This window comes from Idiotropiscis lumnitzeri, chromosome 13 (assembly GCF_059441095.1).
Source record: "Idiotropiscis lumnitzeri isolate Australia: NSW breed Sydney's pygmy pipehorse chromosome 13, RoL_Ilum_1.0, whole genome shotgun sequence".
Lineage (NCBI taxonomy): Eukaryota > Metazoa > Chordata > Actinopteri > Syngnathiformes > Syngnathidae > Idiotropiscis > Idiotropiscis lumnitzeri.
In genome coordinates, this window is record NC_142403.1 from 2,489,855 (window position 1) to 2,502,252 (window position 12,398).

A 12,398-nucleotide genomic window follows, 5' to 3' on the forward strand; every position below is an offset into this window, starting at 1 on the left:
TTTAAAAAGAACCAAGACAGGAAAAGATGAGGCAGGCAGACAGCCAGAATTCAAGTCTGCTAGCGGCTCCCTTCCTGGGACGAATAAGGAGGGGAGAGAATCTGATCCACACAGCCCATCACCAGGTCAGAGCACAGAAGCAGTCTCATTCGTACTTCAGGATTCATTGGATGTTACAGGGTTTCTAGGCTAGTATGGAAACTATGGAACTTGATTTTCTATATTTCAAGGTCGATGGTAGCATGACAAATGGAAACAATTGTATGGAAGCATATTATCTTAAATTGTTTGGATCCTATTATATACAACCTAACTACAATCTCCTGGAAATAATTTATTGAGATACTAAATACAATATTCAGAATAATAATAACAAATGATTTGCATGTTGAATTGCGTAATCCATTCACATGATACACGTCTTGTTACTCAAATGTCACATTAGAGTTCTGTCTTTTAAAATGAGAAGTCTGGGAATTAGGGTCTGGAAATTTTAAATGTATAGGAACTCTTATTTAATATATATATATATATATATATATATATATATATATATATATATTCTTTTTTTTTATTTTGGAGTGTTGGTTACTTATGTGTGTTGTTTTTCAATGGTGGTTGTTTATTTTGCTTCCACTGATATTTATATTTTTATACAATGCAGTTCCATTGAGGGAGGACACAGAAGACAGGTGGCAGCTCCTTTCCTGGGAGTAGTCCGAAGAGGGAATGTACTATACAGCACAGCCCATCATCACCAGGTCAGAGCACAGACAGAAACAGTCTCATGCTCAGTTCAGTCATTAAATTGAGTTTTAGGTATTTTGAGATGTTGGTTATTGAATAGTGTTGTTGTTTAATGGTAGTTGCACAGCTCCAGCTGTTGTGAAATCCGCTCCATAAAGAAAGTTGTATTGTATTGTATTGTTTGCACTAGAAAATATAGTTCCATCGAAGGAGGATACGGAAGCCTCTGAGGACGAGGCTGTCGATGAGCAACAAAAGCCAGACCCAGAGCCAGCTGTCCCCAGAATGAATTTCGCTCAGCCGAGAGGACCCGGTGGTAGGTCTACTTACCTAAAACTCGCTAGTTAGCTGCAGTTATTGTCTTCAGGATCCCTTTACTATAAATGTGTTGGTGCATGTTCATCATTTTTGTAAAAAATAGTTGTAATTTAATTACTAATGCATTATTGAACAATTGGTGTCAAATTGATTTCCATTTTCTGAATTTTTAATAAATTGCAAATTCTATTTGCATAAATGTAATCTCTTGTGTGCTTAGTATGTAAATTTCAACATTTGATAAATCAAGAAACGCATTTATTGTTATAGTCTGTGGACCCCCTGAAATAGCCTTGGCCACCCCAAAGATAAAAGTCTAGCTCCACCACTGAATATATATCAGACGTGAGACTCCCCGTCAGAGGCGCAAAAAGTATGTACGCGGCTCATGTGGCACATTGGGATGCCATGAAAATCATTTTTGAGTGGCCATTTTATGTATTAAACAGCTGTTTTTTCACGGGTATGGTTTGATTTAATCACTACTACTTATAGAGGCATATCACTGATAGGCGCCCCTCTGCTCCGTCACTGTCACCAGCGCACCCCCCACTCCTGCACGCCGCGCGCACACACATACGCCCTCGAGTATGTGAGAGAATTCAAATGTCTGATGATGCTGCAGATGGAAAAGCAAAATAGAAAGTGCTCAAGGGAACAAAACCGAAAAAGAAAGTGTTTCGTTCTGTTCTGTCATAAGACTATACAGAATGGACGGTTAGAGCCCTTTCATTTTCTCACTGATTCTTTATTATAACGTCAACTGCACGTCTCTCATACACTCTACTTCCGCTCTACTGGTGCGGTGTGCAACAACTTAACAGTCCCCCTGGGAACACATAACTATAAACTAACAATCCCATTGTTACATCTTTTCTTTTTTTCTTTCAAGTCCACTTCCTTTATTGACGGCAACATATTTCAGCATCGAAGACTATGCATTTAAATGTAATCACAACTAAAGAATACACGTTACTCTCATTAACTCTAATTTTTTTCCCTTTTTTTTTTCAGTCCTGAACTGACAAGCACACTAGACTCACGCAAAGTTCCAAAACAAACATCACTCCGTGAAGTCCTCCAGATATCAAGGTCTAATGACCCGACAACCAGACCTGGTCGTTACAGCTACTTGATCACCAGCACGGCATAGTTCCATACCCCCCTCAGCCGTACTCTCCACAGTCTCAGCTTTTTTAGGCGAGGCAGATGGGCAAAGGTCACGCCTGAGGTGACGTCGATTCCTCCGTAACACACCACCCGACTCCATCTCCACTTCATACGACCTGTGGCTCGCAGGTTTCAGCACCGTCGCCTTCTGCCAGACTCCTTGTCGCTGAAACGGCTGAACTCTCACAGTGTCTCCTTTCTCAAGGATGTCCAGGTCTTTCGCAGTGCGGTTGTAGTATCTCTCCTGTCTCTGACTGTTCTTCCACAGGCCTTCTGCAATGTTGATCAACTCCGGCTTTAAAAGAGCGTCCCTGATAGGAAGAAGAGTCCGAGTCCGCCTACTCAGAAGTCTCTGTGCTGGGCTTGTACCCAAGCCTTGGGTCGGTGTATTTCGGTGGTCCAATATAGCCAAGTATGCATCCTGGTTCGCAGCTGCCGCTTTCATCATCAGTCGCTTGGCAGTTTTCACTGCTGACTCGGGCTTCCCGTTGCTCTGGGCATATCCTGGCGAAGACGTCCTATGTTCAAACTCCCACTTTTCACTTACAGCCGAAACTCTTTGGAGGAGAATTGTGGTCCATTATCTGACACTACTACATCCGGGATGCCCTGCCTTGCAAAATGTGCTTTCAACTTCCTAATCACAGCGCTGCTTGTCGTATCGGGCAAGTAATCCACTTCCCAAAAATTGGAGTAGTAGTCCACTGTAATCAGGTAGTTTCCATCATGAAAGGAAAACAAGTCCATCCCTACTTTGGCCCAGGGTCTACACACCATATCATGTGGACATAGTGTCTCTTTCTGTTGCTTGGGGTCCACGGACCTACAGATGTCACACTTGGAGACAAAGGTCTTTGTGCTCATTCATCCCTTGCCAGTACACACACTCCCTTGCTCTCCTTAGACAACCTTCCACTCCTAAATGAGAAGAGTGTACACGGCGTGTAATGTCAGTCCTGAGTGAATCTGGTATCGCTGCTCTTTCTCCTTTCAACACGATACCATCTTGGAAGCTCCTTGTGTCAGAGCAGCCCCCAGCCCAGTCTCCGATGCGTCACATTGAAGTGTCAACTCCTCGTCCTGATTGTAATACTTCAAAATGGGTGCAATGGCAATTTTGTGTTTTAGTCTATTAAACGCTTTCTCCTGTGTGTCCGTCCACTCCCACACATTCTCTTTGTGTGTAAGTTGGCGTAATATTTCGCAATCATCAGACAAGTGGTCATAAAACTTGGACAAGTAATTTATCATCCCAACCAGTCTCTGTACTGCCTTGACATCCGTCGGCCTTGGCATCTCTCGGGTTGCACGCACCTTCTCCGGGTCTATCCGCAGTCCCTCAGCTGTCAACAAATGTCCAATATACGGCACTGCCTGTCGCCGTAGTTTTATCTTCTCAAAGTTCAATTTGATGTTTCGCATTCTACATCTGTTTAGGAAGCACCTGAGTTTGTTGTCGTGGTCTCTACTTGCTTCTCCAGCGATGTCCCTTCACCTGTGATCAACACATCATCAGCGATGATGTATATTCCCGGTATTCCTTCTAGCGCCTGTATGAGTCTTCTTTGGAATACTTCCGGCGCTGGACTTATTCCCATCGGCATTCTCAGCCAACGGTACCGGCCAAATGGAGTGGCAAACGTGGTGAGGTAGCTTGACTCCTCCCCCAATTTAACATGCCAGAATCCATGCTTCACATCACAGACTGTGAACATTTTCGCCTTTGCCATTTCCGGGAGTATATCCTCAATAATTGGAAGAGGGAAGTGGCTTCTTTTCAGCGCTCGATTGAGTGGGTTTGGGTCTATGCAGATTCTCGGTTTTCCATTGCGTTTCATCACTGTAACCATGCTACTTATCCAGTCAGTGCTACACTCAACCGGTGCGATAATACCTCTTCTCTCAAGATCTTTTAATTCCTCTTTCAGTGGCGACATCATTGAAACGGGTACTCTGCGTTTCGGCAGTTTAACAGGCGGCACTTCCCTGTTTATTTCAATGTTATACTCAGCCTCCAAACAGCCATCACCAGTGAACACATCTCCAAACTCAGTCTTTATTTCCTCCAACGTTATGCAATCCTGTTGTCCTTCTTCTTTGACCTGTTCTAATTCTTTTTTCACAATGTTATCAATGGTAAGGATGTTCTCGTAGTGTACTTTAATTAGTTTCATGGCCTCACTGGCCCTCCTGCCCAATATGGGGATTTTGTCCACTTGGTCCACCACTAGAAACTCCAGCCTGTACAATTTGTTGTTTCGAGGGTTTCGCACTTTTACCCCACATTTCCCTAACGGACACAGCCTGGATTTATTATACATGACTAGCACTTTCTCTGTGAGCTCCAGTTGTGTGCCTGAGTTTAGGAGGTTTATTGGGATTATGTAACAGGTCGCCCCACAATCAATCTGAAAGTGCACATGTGTACCATTTACCAGCATCCTTGCAAAGAGTTGCTGTCCCTTGTTGAGTCGCTCATGTACTTGGTGAACTATTTCATTGTTCCCCTTGCCATTTATCCCAGCAATTATCATTATATCCTCATATGTTTCTCCATCCTCTTCCGTGACAGCATTCACTGGTTTACATTTCCCTCCTTGTCCTATTTTTGATTTGCACTTCACAGCGAAATGATTTTCTTTCCCACACTTTTTACATTTCCTTTCAAAAGCTGGGCATTTTAGCATTTCCATGTCTTGGCGAGGTCGCCGGAGTCCAACAACCACATCGACGGAGGTTTCAGCCCTTCCATTGCAACGTCCTCTGTCCGTTTAGTACACTCGCTGCCGCGCCGTTCCGTTCATTCAGCTCGTCGGCAGTACGTACCCACGATTGTTGTCGATCCTTTTCCGCGTCCCCACTAGCGACTAGACCGCTGCCACCATGTTTCGTTCTGTTCTGTCATAAGACTATACAGAATGGACGGTTAGAGCCCTTTCATTTTCTCACTGATTCTTTATTATAACGTCAACTGCACGTCTCTCATACACTCTACTTCCGCTCTACTGGTGCGGAGTGCAACAACTTAACAGTCCCCCTGGGAACACATAACTATAAACTAACAATCCCATTGTTACAGAAAGAGGCAGAAAGATTTTGCAGGTATGAAAACCAGCTTTTCAAAATGGTTCAAATACAGGAGGTAAGTTGTGACGTGTCAGTGTATTAAGAGCCACACATGGCTTGCAAATAATGAAGTAAGCTAAAAAGTTATAAGTAAAATGGGAAATTACTGTTGTCTTGCAGCTGTGTATTGGACAGTATTTACAGACTAAGAGATCATGAGAAGAACAATAATGGGTTTACGGGGGGGGGCTTGGCGTGTCATGCATTCACATGAAGAAAACGTGGCATGATAAAAAGAGAGTGCCTGAGTCTGTGTGTGTCTAATAAGAACAAGCACATTTGAACAAGGTTCTTAAGACAGGAACCTTCCCAGAAATGTTTCTTGATAGTATTTGACATTGTAATCATAAGGGCATTCTAAAACCCTTTTCCAATACTGTATCTGATGAGTCGGACACTAATCAGATGCAGTGTCTTATCAGTAACTTATTAATGAAAAAAATTAAATAAAGATTGATTAAGCCAATAACCGGCTCTAAAATGAAACGTGCAATAAATGTTTGAAATAAAAGGGTTATGTTCCCCCCCAAATTGTATTTGTAGGCTACATATAAAAAAAAAAAATATTATTATTATTATTTTATTTTTGTTATGTGTCTGCATATCCCCCAGAAAGAAGTTAGTTGTTTCCCCAGCTCCCCGTCTAAGGCGGATTAGGTTAACAATGATCTGTGCCGCATTTACACTTCTCTTTTGACATTTTCAAAATGACCTGATAAGCATGTGACTCAAACATGTCTGAGTTTAGGAGGTTTATTGGGATTATGTAACAGGTCGCCCCACAATCAATCTGAAAGTGCACATGTGTACCATTTACCAGCATCCTTGCAAAGAGTTGCTGTCCCTTGTTGAGTCGCTCATGTACTTGGTGAACTATTTCATTGTTCCCCTTGCCATTTATCCCAGCAATTATCATTATATCCTCATATGTTTCTCCATCCTCTTCCGTGACAGCATTCACTGGTTTACATTTCCCTCCTTGTCCTATTTTTGATTTGCACTTCACAGCGAAATGATTTTCTTTCCCACACTTTTAACATTTCCTTTCAAAAGCTGGGCATTTTAGCATTTCCATGTCTTGGCGAGGTCGCCGGAGTCCAACAACCACATCGACGGAGGTTTCAGCCCTTCCATTGCAACGTCCTCTGTCCGTTTAGTACACTCGCTGCCGCGCCGTTCCGTTCATTCAGCTCGTCGGCAGTACGTACCCACGATTGTTGTCGATCCTTTTCCGCGTCCCCACTAGCGACTAGACCGCTGCCACCATGTTTCGTTCTGTTCTGTCATAAGACTATACAGAATGGACGGTTAGAGCCCTTTCATTTTCTCACTGATTCTTTATTATAACGTCAACTGCACGTCTCTCATACACTCTACTTCCGCTCTACTGGTGCGGAGTGCAACAACTTAACAGTCCCCCTGGGAACACATAACTATAAACTAACAATCCCATTGTTACAGAAAGAGGCAGAAAGATTTTGCAGGTATGAAAACCAGCTTTTCAAAATGGTTCAAATACAGGAGGTAAGTTGTGACGTGTCAGTGTATTAAGAGCCACACATGGCTTGCAAATAATGAAGTAAGCTAAAAAGTTATAAGTAAAATGGGAAATTACTGTTGTCTTGCAGCTGTGTATTGGACAGTATTTACAGACTAAGAGATCATGAGAAGAACAATAATGGGTTTACGGGGGGGGGCTTGGCGTGTCATGCATTCACATGAAGAAAACGTGGCATGATAAAAAGAGAGTGCCTGAGTCTGTGTGTGTCTAATAAGAACAAGCACATTTGAACAAGGTTCTTAAGACAGGAACCTTCCCAGAAATGTTTCTTGATAGTATTTGACATTGTAATCATAAGGGCATTCTAAAACCCTTTTCCAATACTGTATCTGATGAGTCGGACACTAATCAGATGCAGTGTCTTATCAGTAACTTATTAATGAAAAAAATTAAATAAAGATTGATTAAGCCAATAACCGGCTCTAAAATGAAACGTGCAATAAATGTTTGAAATAAAAGGGTTATGTTCCCCCCCAAATTGTATTTGTAGGCTACATATAAAAAAAAATAAATATTATTATTATTATTTTATTTTTGTTATGTGTCTGCATATCCCCCAGAAAGAAGTTAGTTGTTTCCCCGGCTCCCCGTCTAAGGCGGATTAGGTTAACAATGATCTGTGCCGCATTTACACTTCTCTTTTGACATTTTCAAAATGACCTGATAAGCATGTGACTCAAACATGTCTTTTCCATTATTCATCCAACTGCTAGACAGCATGTAGTCACATTTAGAGATCAAGTCAGCAGTTTTGATTCTTGACTGACAACTTTCCTCCGTGGAGGGTGCAGAAAATAGAAATGCATCAGTGTTGTGGAATTGTAAAGAATACTAATAAATAAAAAAAGTCTTCCACAAGGTGTATGTCTATTCCGAATAATACGATAACATCTAACCCTGCAGGCTTAACATTATCAGCCAAATTGGAGACATACTCTGCTGTGTTTTTGAGTGAAAGAAGGAAAGACGGATGGAAGCGAGAAGAAGCTAGAGCCAAGCTTTGTCAGGTAAAATTGAAAGCAACAACATGAAACTGTTAGAGTCAGGAGAAAGAGCTGAACTCTCACTTACATCTGAGTTCAATACGGATAAAATCTTTGATGCCCAGATTTTCCAGGAAGACCCCAGAGGAGGATGTTGTTTTGAATAAAAAGGCGATGTCTGCATTCAGTTCTCCATGAAAGGTAGGGAAGTGAAGGTAGGATGTCTCTTTATCAAAAAGTGCAGCATTCCAAAAACTTTCTGGAACACAAAAAATGGCACCAGTAAGTGTTTGTCGCAAGGGCAATTTATTTCTTAGAGTCAAGCTTAAATCTGATTATAATAGTAAATTTAAGACAACCTGCTAATGGGAGCAAAAGCATAGCTGTGTGCATTGATGAATTGTCAACAAAAGTATTTCAATTAGATTAGAAATCCCTTTATTGTCATTGTACTCAAGTGTGCAACGAGATTAGACGTTTCACATTATGAATAACTTAGCTATGAACTTCGCACACGGTTATTTTAAACTAGTATTGATATCAAACTATATGAAATTGAATTTATAAGTTATTTTTTTCCTGACACTAGAGAGCTTTATTTTTGAAAACCTCATAAAAATAAATGCACACGTGAGTTAATGAGTGGACATGACACTGAGGTCCCAGGAGCGTTAATGTATGGCATTGAAGTTCAGCTCACCAGGGGCTTAAACTCGTCAGACACGGGATTCCATTTTAACACGTCATGCAACCTCCTTTGCACAATATCATCTTATTGAGTGTTGCACTGAGGTGACTCTTCATATAGTTTGACAAAGATGAGCCACACTTGTGATCAGCTACAGGTGCACCCGTACAACACACTTGTCAAACTCATTGAAGGTACCTCTGTCATGGTCCGTTTCCGTCATGTCATGTTTTTGTTTACGTTTGCTTAACTGGCGTGGGGGGCGTTTCCTTCCAGCGCGTGTCCTGTCGTGTCGTGTTGGCTGGAGAGACGCGCCCACCAGCCACGCACCGGTTACTCGTTGACTCCTTGATTACCTCGCTGCTGGAGAGACGCGCCCACCTGCCACGCACTTGTTTCTCATTGACTCTACTGATTACCTCGCCATTTAAACACCCCGCGCTGACTACTCGGCGTCGGTGCATTGCCCCTTTGTTGGATGTCACTGTTGCCCTTTGTTCATCGTCCTAGCTCATGGTTCATGCTTCATTGTCACGGTCGCTTATCCCTGGTTCCTGTCCCTGTGTCCTAGTCAAGTTTAGTTCTCCCCAGCCGCGTTTTGTTAGTCGTCGTTGTTTTGCACTTTGTTACGTTTGTTTGTTCCAAGTACCTTGTTTGCCTTTCGTATTTTTTTTGGTTAATTAAATTCCCTTTAAGTCACCCTTGCCTGGCTTCCCTGCATTTTGGGTCCTCCTCTATCTCCACCCGCCGATCCCTAACAACCTCGTATAGCTGACTGATTCAATTGCCTCACACATCACCTGCCAAAGTGGTGGTAAAGTTTTTCTCAACACCCGCCAATATGAATTTTAACCCTGGCTGTATCTACACATGAAATCTCCCAATGTTGTAAAATTACATACACGTAACAAACAAAGGGAACCTACTGTCTCCATGACAACGTAGAGGTCCCACCTTGTAGGCAGCGTCTGAGCCTGCATGGCTCCCCCCCAGTACCAGCGATCGGACTGGGAGCGTCTCCATGTGGGTGAGGAGACCCGAGTCATTAGTCCTGGAGATGGTCAAAAGTGGAAGAAAAGGAGAAAAAAAAAAACAGGATGAGAAGAAATAAAAAGAACCACAAGAAAGACATGGATCATTTAGCCAAGAGAGTCAATATTATGCAAATGCTTTAACCCAACAGTGAATATAGGAGTATTACAAATTACAACACCATTGTTCATTGTCAGCATCACAGTTGCACTGGACATTTGAATAGAGACAGTTGTTGTGCAGGCCACAAGCACACTGTCGACTGCCTGGCAAAGCTCCACCCCAGTGTGTTTGGATGTGTCCAGGAGCTTGACCTCCAAACCACCAGCTTAGTGGCGTATTGTCTGAAACACAGATAACATTTACCGTTCTGTGTTTTCACATTCATTAATTGCACCCATAGCCACAACACAAGAATTATTGTGTTTATTATTTTTACAATTGCATGTTTTCTTTTTAATACAGATTTCTAAGTGGGGTACAAACATACTGATTTTTGCAACAAAGGACCCTACTCATGATGAGGACAAAAATCTGCATGTGTCTCTGAACTGCTCTTGGAATGTGGTGAGATGACCAACGTAGAACATTACAAACATAATAATATCTCCACTAGTAATTTTATCTCCCCCAATATTAAATGTCTGGTGAGTGACTGGTGAGCGTGAGTATCACGTCAGACGTCAGCAAGACTGACGGAAAAAGAAGACCTAAAAAGGATACAAGACAGGAATACAAGAAGAGATATTAACTGATATCAGGTCAATTCTTTGGAGGGGCAAACTTCGTTTTTGTCGGCTTGCTCTTCTATGGTGTTCGGAATCTTTCACAGGAGTCTGTGGCTTGGCAGTTGATTGTGTTGATCACATATACATCAGGAATTCTGATCACAAATATTATACAGGTTTGCCATTTGCCTCAACTGATTTCTGAACATATTGGCGTGTAAAAAAAAAAATCACTTTTAACACATTGATGATGATCTTTTATATGTGAATTGTGAAATTGCTCAAAGATGTGTGGACTTTGCTTAATTTATGCAGGTTTACCTAATCTTGAGTACATTGAATTTCCCAATAATATAACTGATGTTAATGGGGGCTCAAGCATAAACTTTTGAATTTCACCTGGGTTGTTGAGGAGACGGGAATTCCTGCAAAAGTATGACAGTTCTTGCTCACAATGCTCTGATCGCTTGAGGATCACGGCTAACTGTTCCTCTTCTGATGCGTAACGGAAATGGGCTGTATGTTGCTTTCCCTCAGCACTTGAATGCAGTGTGGTCCGTTCAGTATTATTGTGCTTGATCACCATCCATGCCCTGTCTTAAGTGGTCACATGAGAAACACCATTTCCAAGTAAGATAAGGGCTTCAGAAGCAGAAAATTCAAGGGAACAGATGAAGGAACTACATTGCCCAAAGTAAATCGCTGACCAGCTGTGACTTTACTTATGAACTTAAGTGACATCCCTTTCCTAATACGTAGGGTTCAATACGACAGTAATACACCCTTACAGATATAACAGATTGAACTCTTCAGGGAAGGCCATCCACAAATTCAGGAGTGTTTTTATGGAAATCATTTACCGTTCTTCCAGAAGCACATTTGGACACTGATGTTGGACGAGAGGGCCTGGCTCTCAGTCTCTGCTCTGTCAAGCATTCGTGATGTATTTCGTTCTTACAGATGAAATGTGCTTTTCGAGCTTCTCTCAGACGTATTGGTAAAATCATATACTACACAATGTGGAATTTCTGCTGTAGATCTCGGAAATATTGTGAAAATGGCAGAGCTGGGCACTTGACCCTTTTTTGACAGTCAGTTCCGCTATTTCGGGACCCATCCGGCCTCGACCCCCCAGGCTTATTCATAAAATTTGTCTGTCCCTGACCCCGCCCCAAAACTGGGCGTCCGGCCGGGCCGGAGGCTCTGGCTGTTCGGCCCCGGGACGGCCTGCCCAGCTCTGGAAAATGGCAGAGAAAAATCTATGTATTCAAGTTAGGCGAGCTGAGTCAGTGGCAAAGTAAGATGGCAGCTGGCGGCTTCACTTCTCCCGGCGACAAGTCAGATGACATTAGCAATTCTGATTATTATAAGTACCTCCGTTGTTTGTTTGTGAAAGAAGGGAGGAACAGCATGACTCTTTCGTTATTAGCGCGCAAAGGAAGCGTAAATGCACGTTCATACGAATTTGCAAACAAGTACGAACATATTGTTAAAATGTGGGCTGAATGCTAAAAAAAAACGTCTTTTTACTTGCACATGGGCAACTCAGTACCCCACGGCATTATGGGGGAAAATGCTTGGTTTTTAGCATTTAGCCAACATTTTATCAATATATTTGAACCGAACGTACTTTGCAAATATTTTCGAGAGATTGTATAGTTATAGTTATAGTCAAAAATATTTACTTCTCATTGTCTGTAACACACTTCCGTACATATGCTTGTAGTGCGTATCATAATTTTTTTTTTCTCAGTCACATATTGGTCAAGGCCCTAACTAGCCCCGGGAGAGACATAATACTGGTGCAGTGCCTGGGAATACCTGATTCCAATGATTTGGATGGGTCAGCGAATACTTTTGACAATGTAATGTATTTAACAGTTAGATCAAATAAAAATGAGTAAATCACATTTAACTCATTTACTGCCATTGACGGCTAAAGACAGCAAAGATTTTTTATTTATTTTTTGGCTCGTAGTAAATGAGTTAATTTAATTAGCAAAGAAAAAAATGCAAAAAGATTGAAATTGTGTGAATGAAGAAAT

At 41.9% G+C, this 12,398-nt stretch overlaps 1 protein-coding gene across 4 annotated transcripts in view; it reads right to left on the bottom strand.

Moving 5' to 3' along the window:
• LOC148324034 (contactin-associated protein-like 4) overlaps positions 1–12,398 on the bottom strand; it is a 118,643-nt gene that overhangs the window by 34,650 nt on the left and 71,595 nt on the right. For all 4 annotated transcript variants that reach the window (XM_088312557.1, XM_088312556.1, XM_088312555.1 and 1 more), the window contains 4 exons: positions 10,753–10,950; positions 9,807–9,969; positions 9,520–9,644; positions 7,994–8,164 (listed from right to left, as the gene is read on the bottom strand). In XM_088312557.1, coding sequence (XP_088168683.1) covers positions 7,994–8,164; positions 9,520–9,644; positions 9,807–9,969; positions 10,753–10,950 — 657 coding nt within the window. The remainder of the gene's footprint in view (positions 1–7,993; positions 8,165–9,519; positions 9,645–9,806; positions 9,970–10,752; positions 10,951–12,398) is intronic.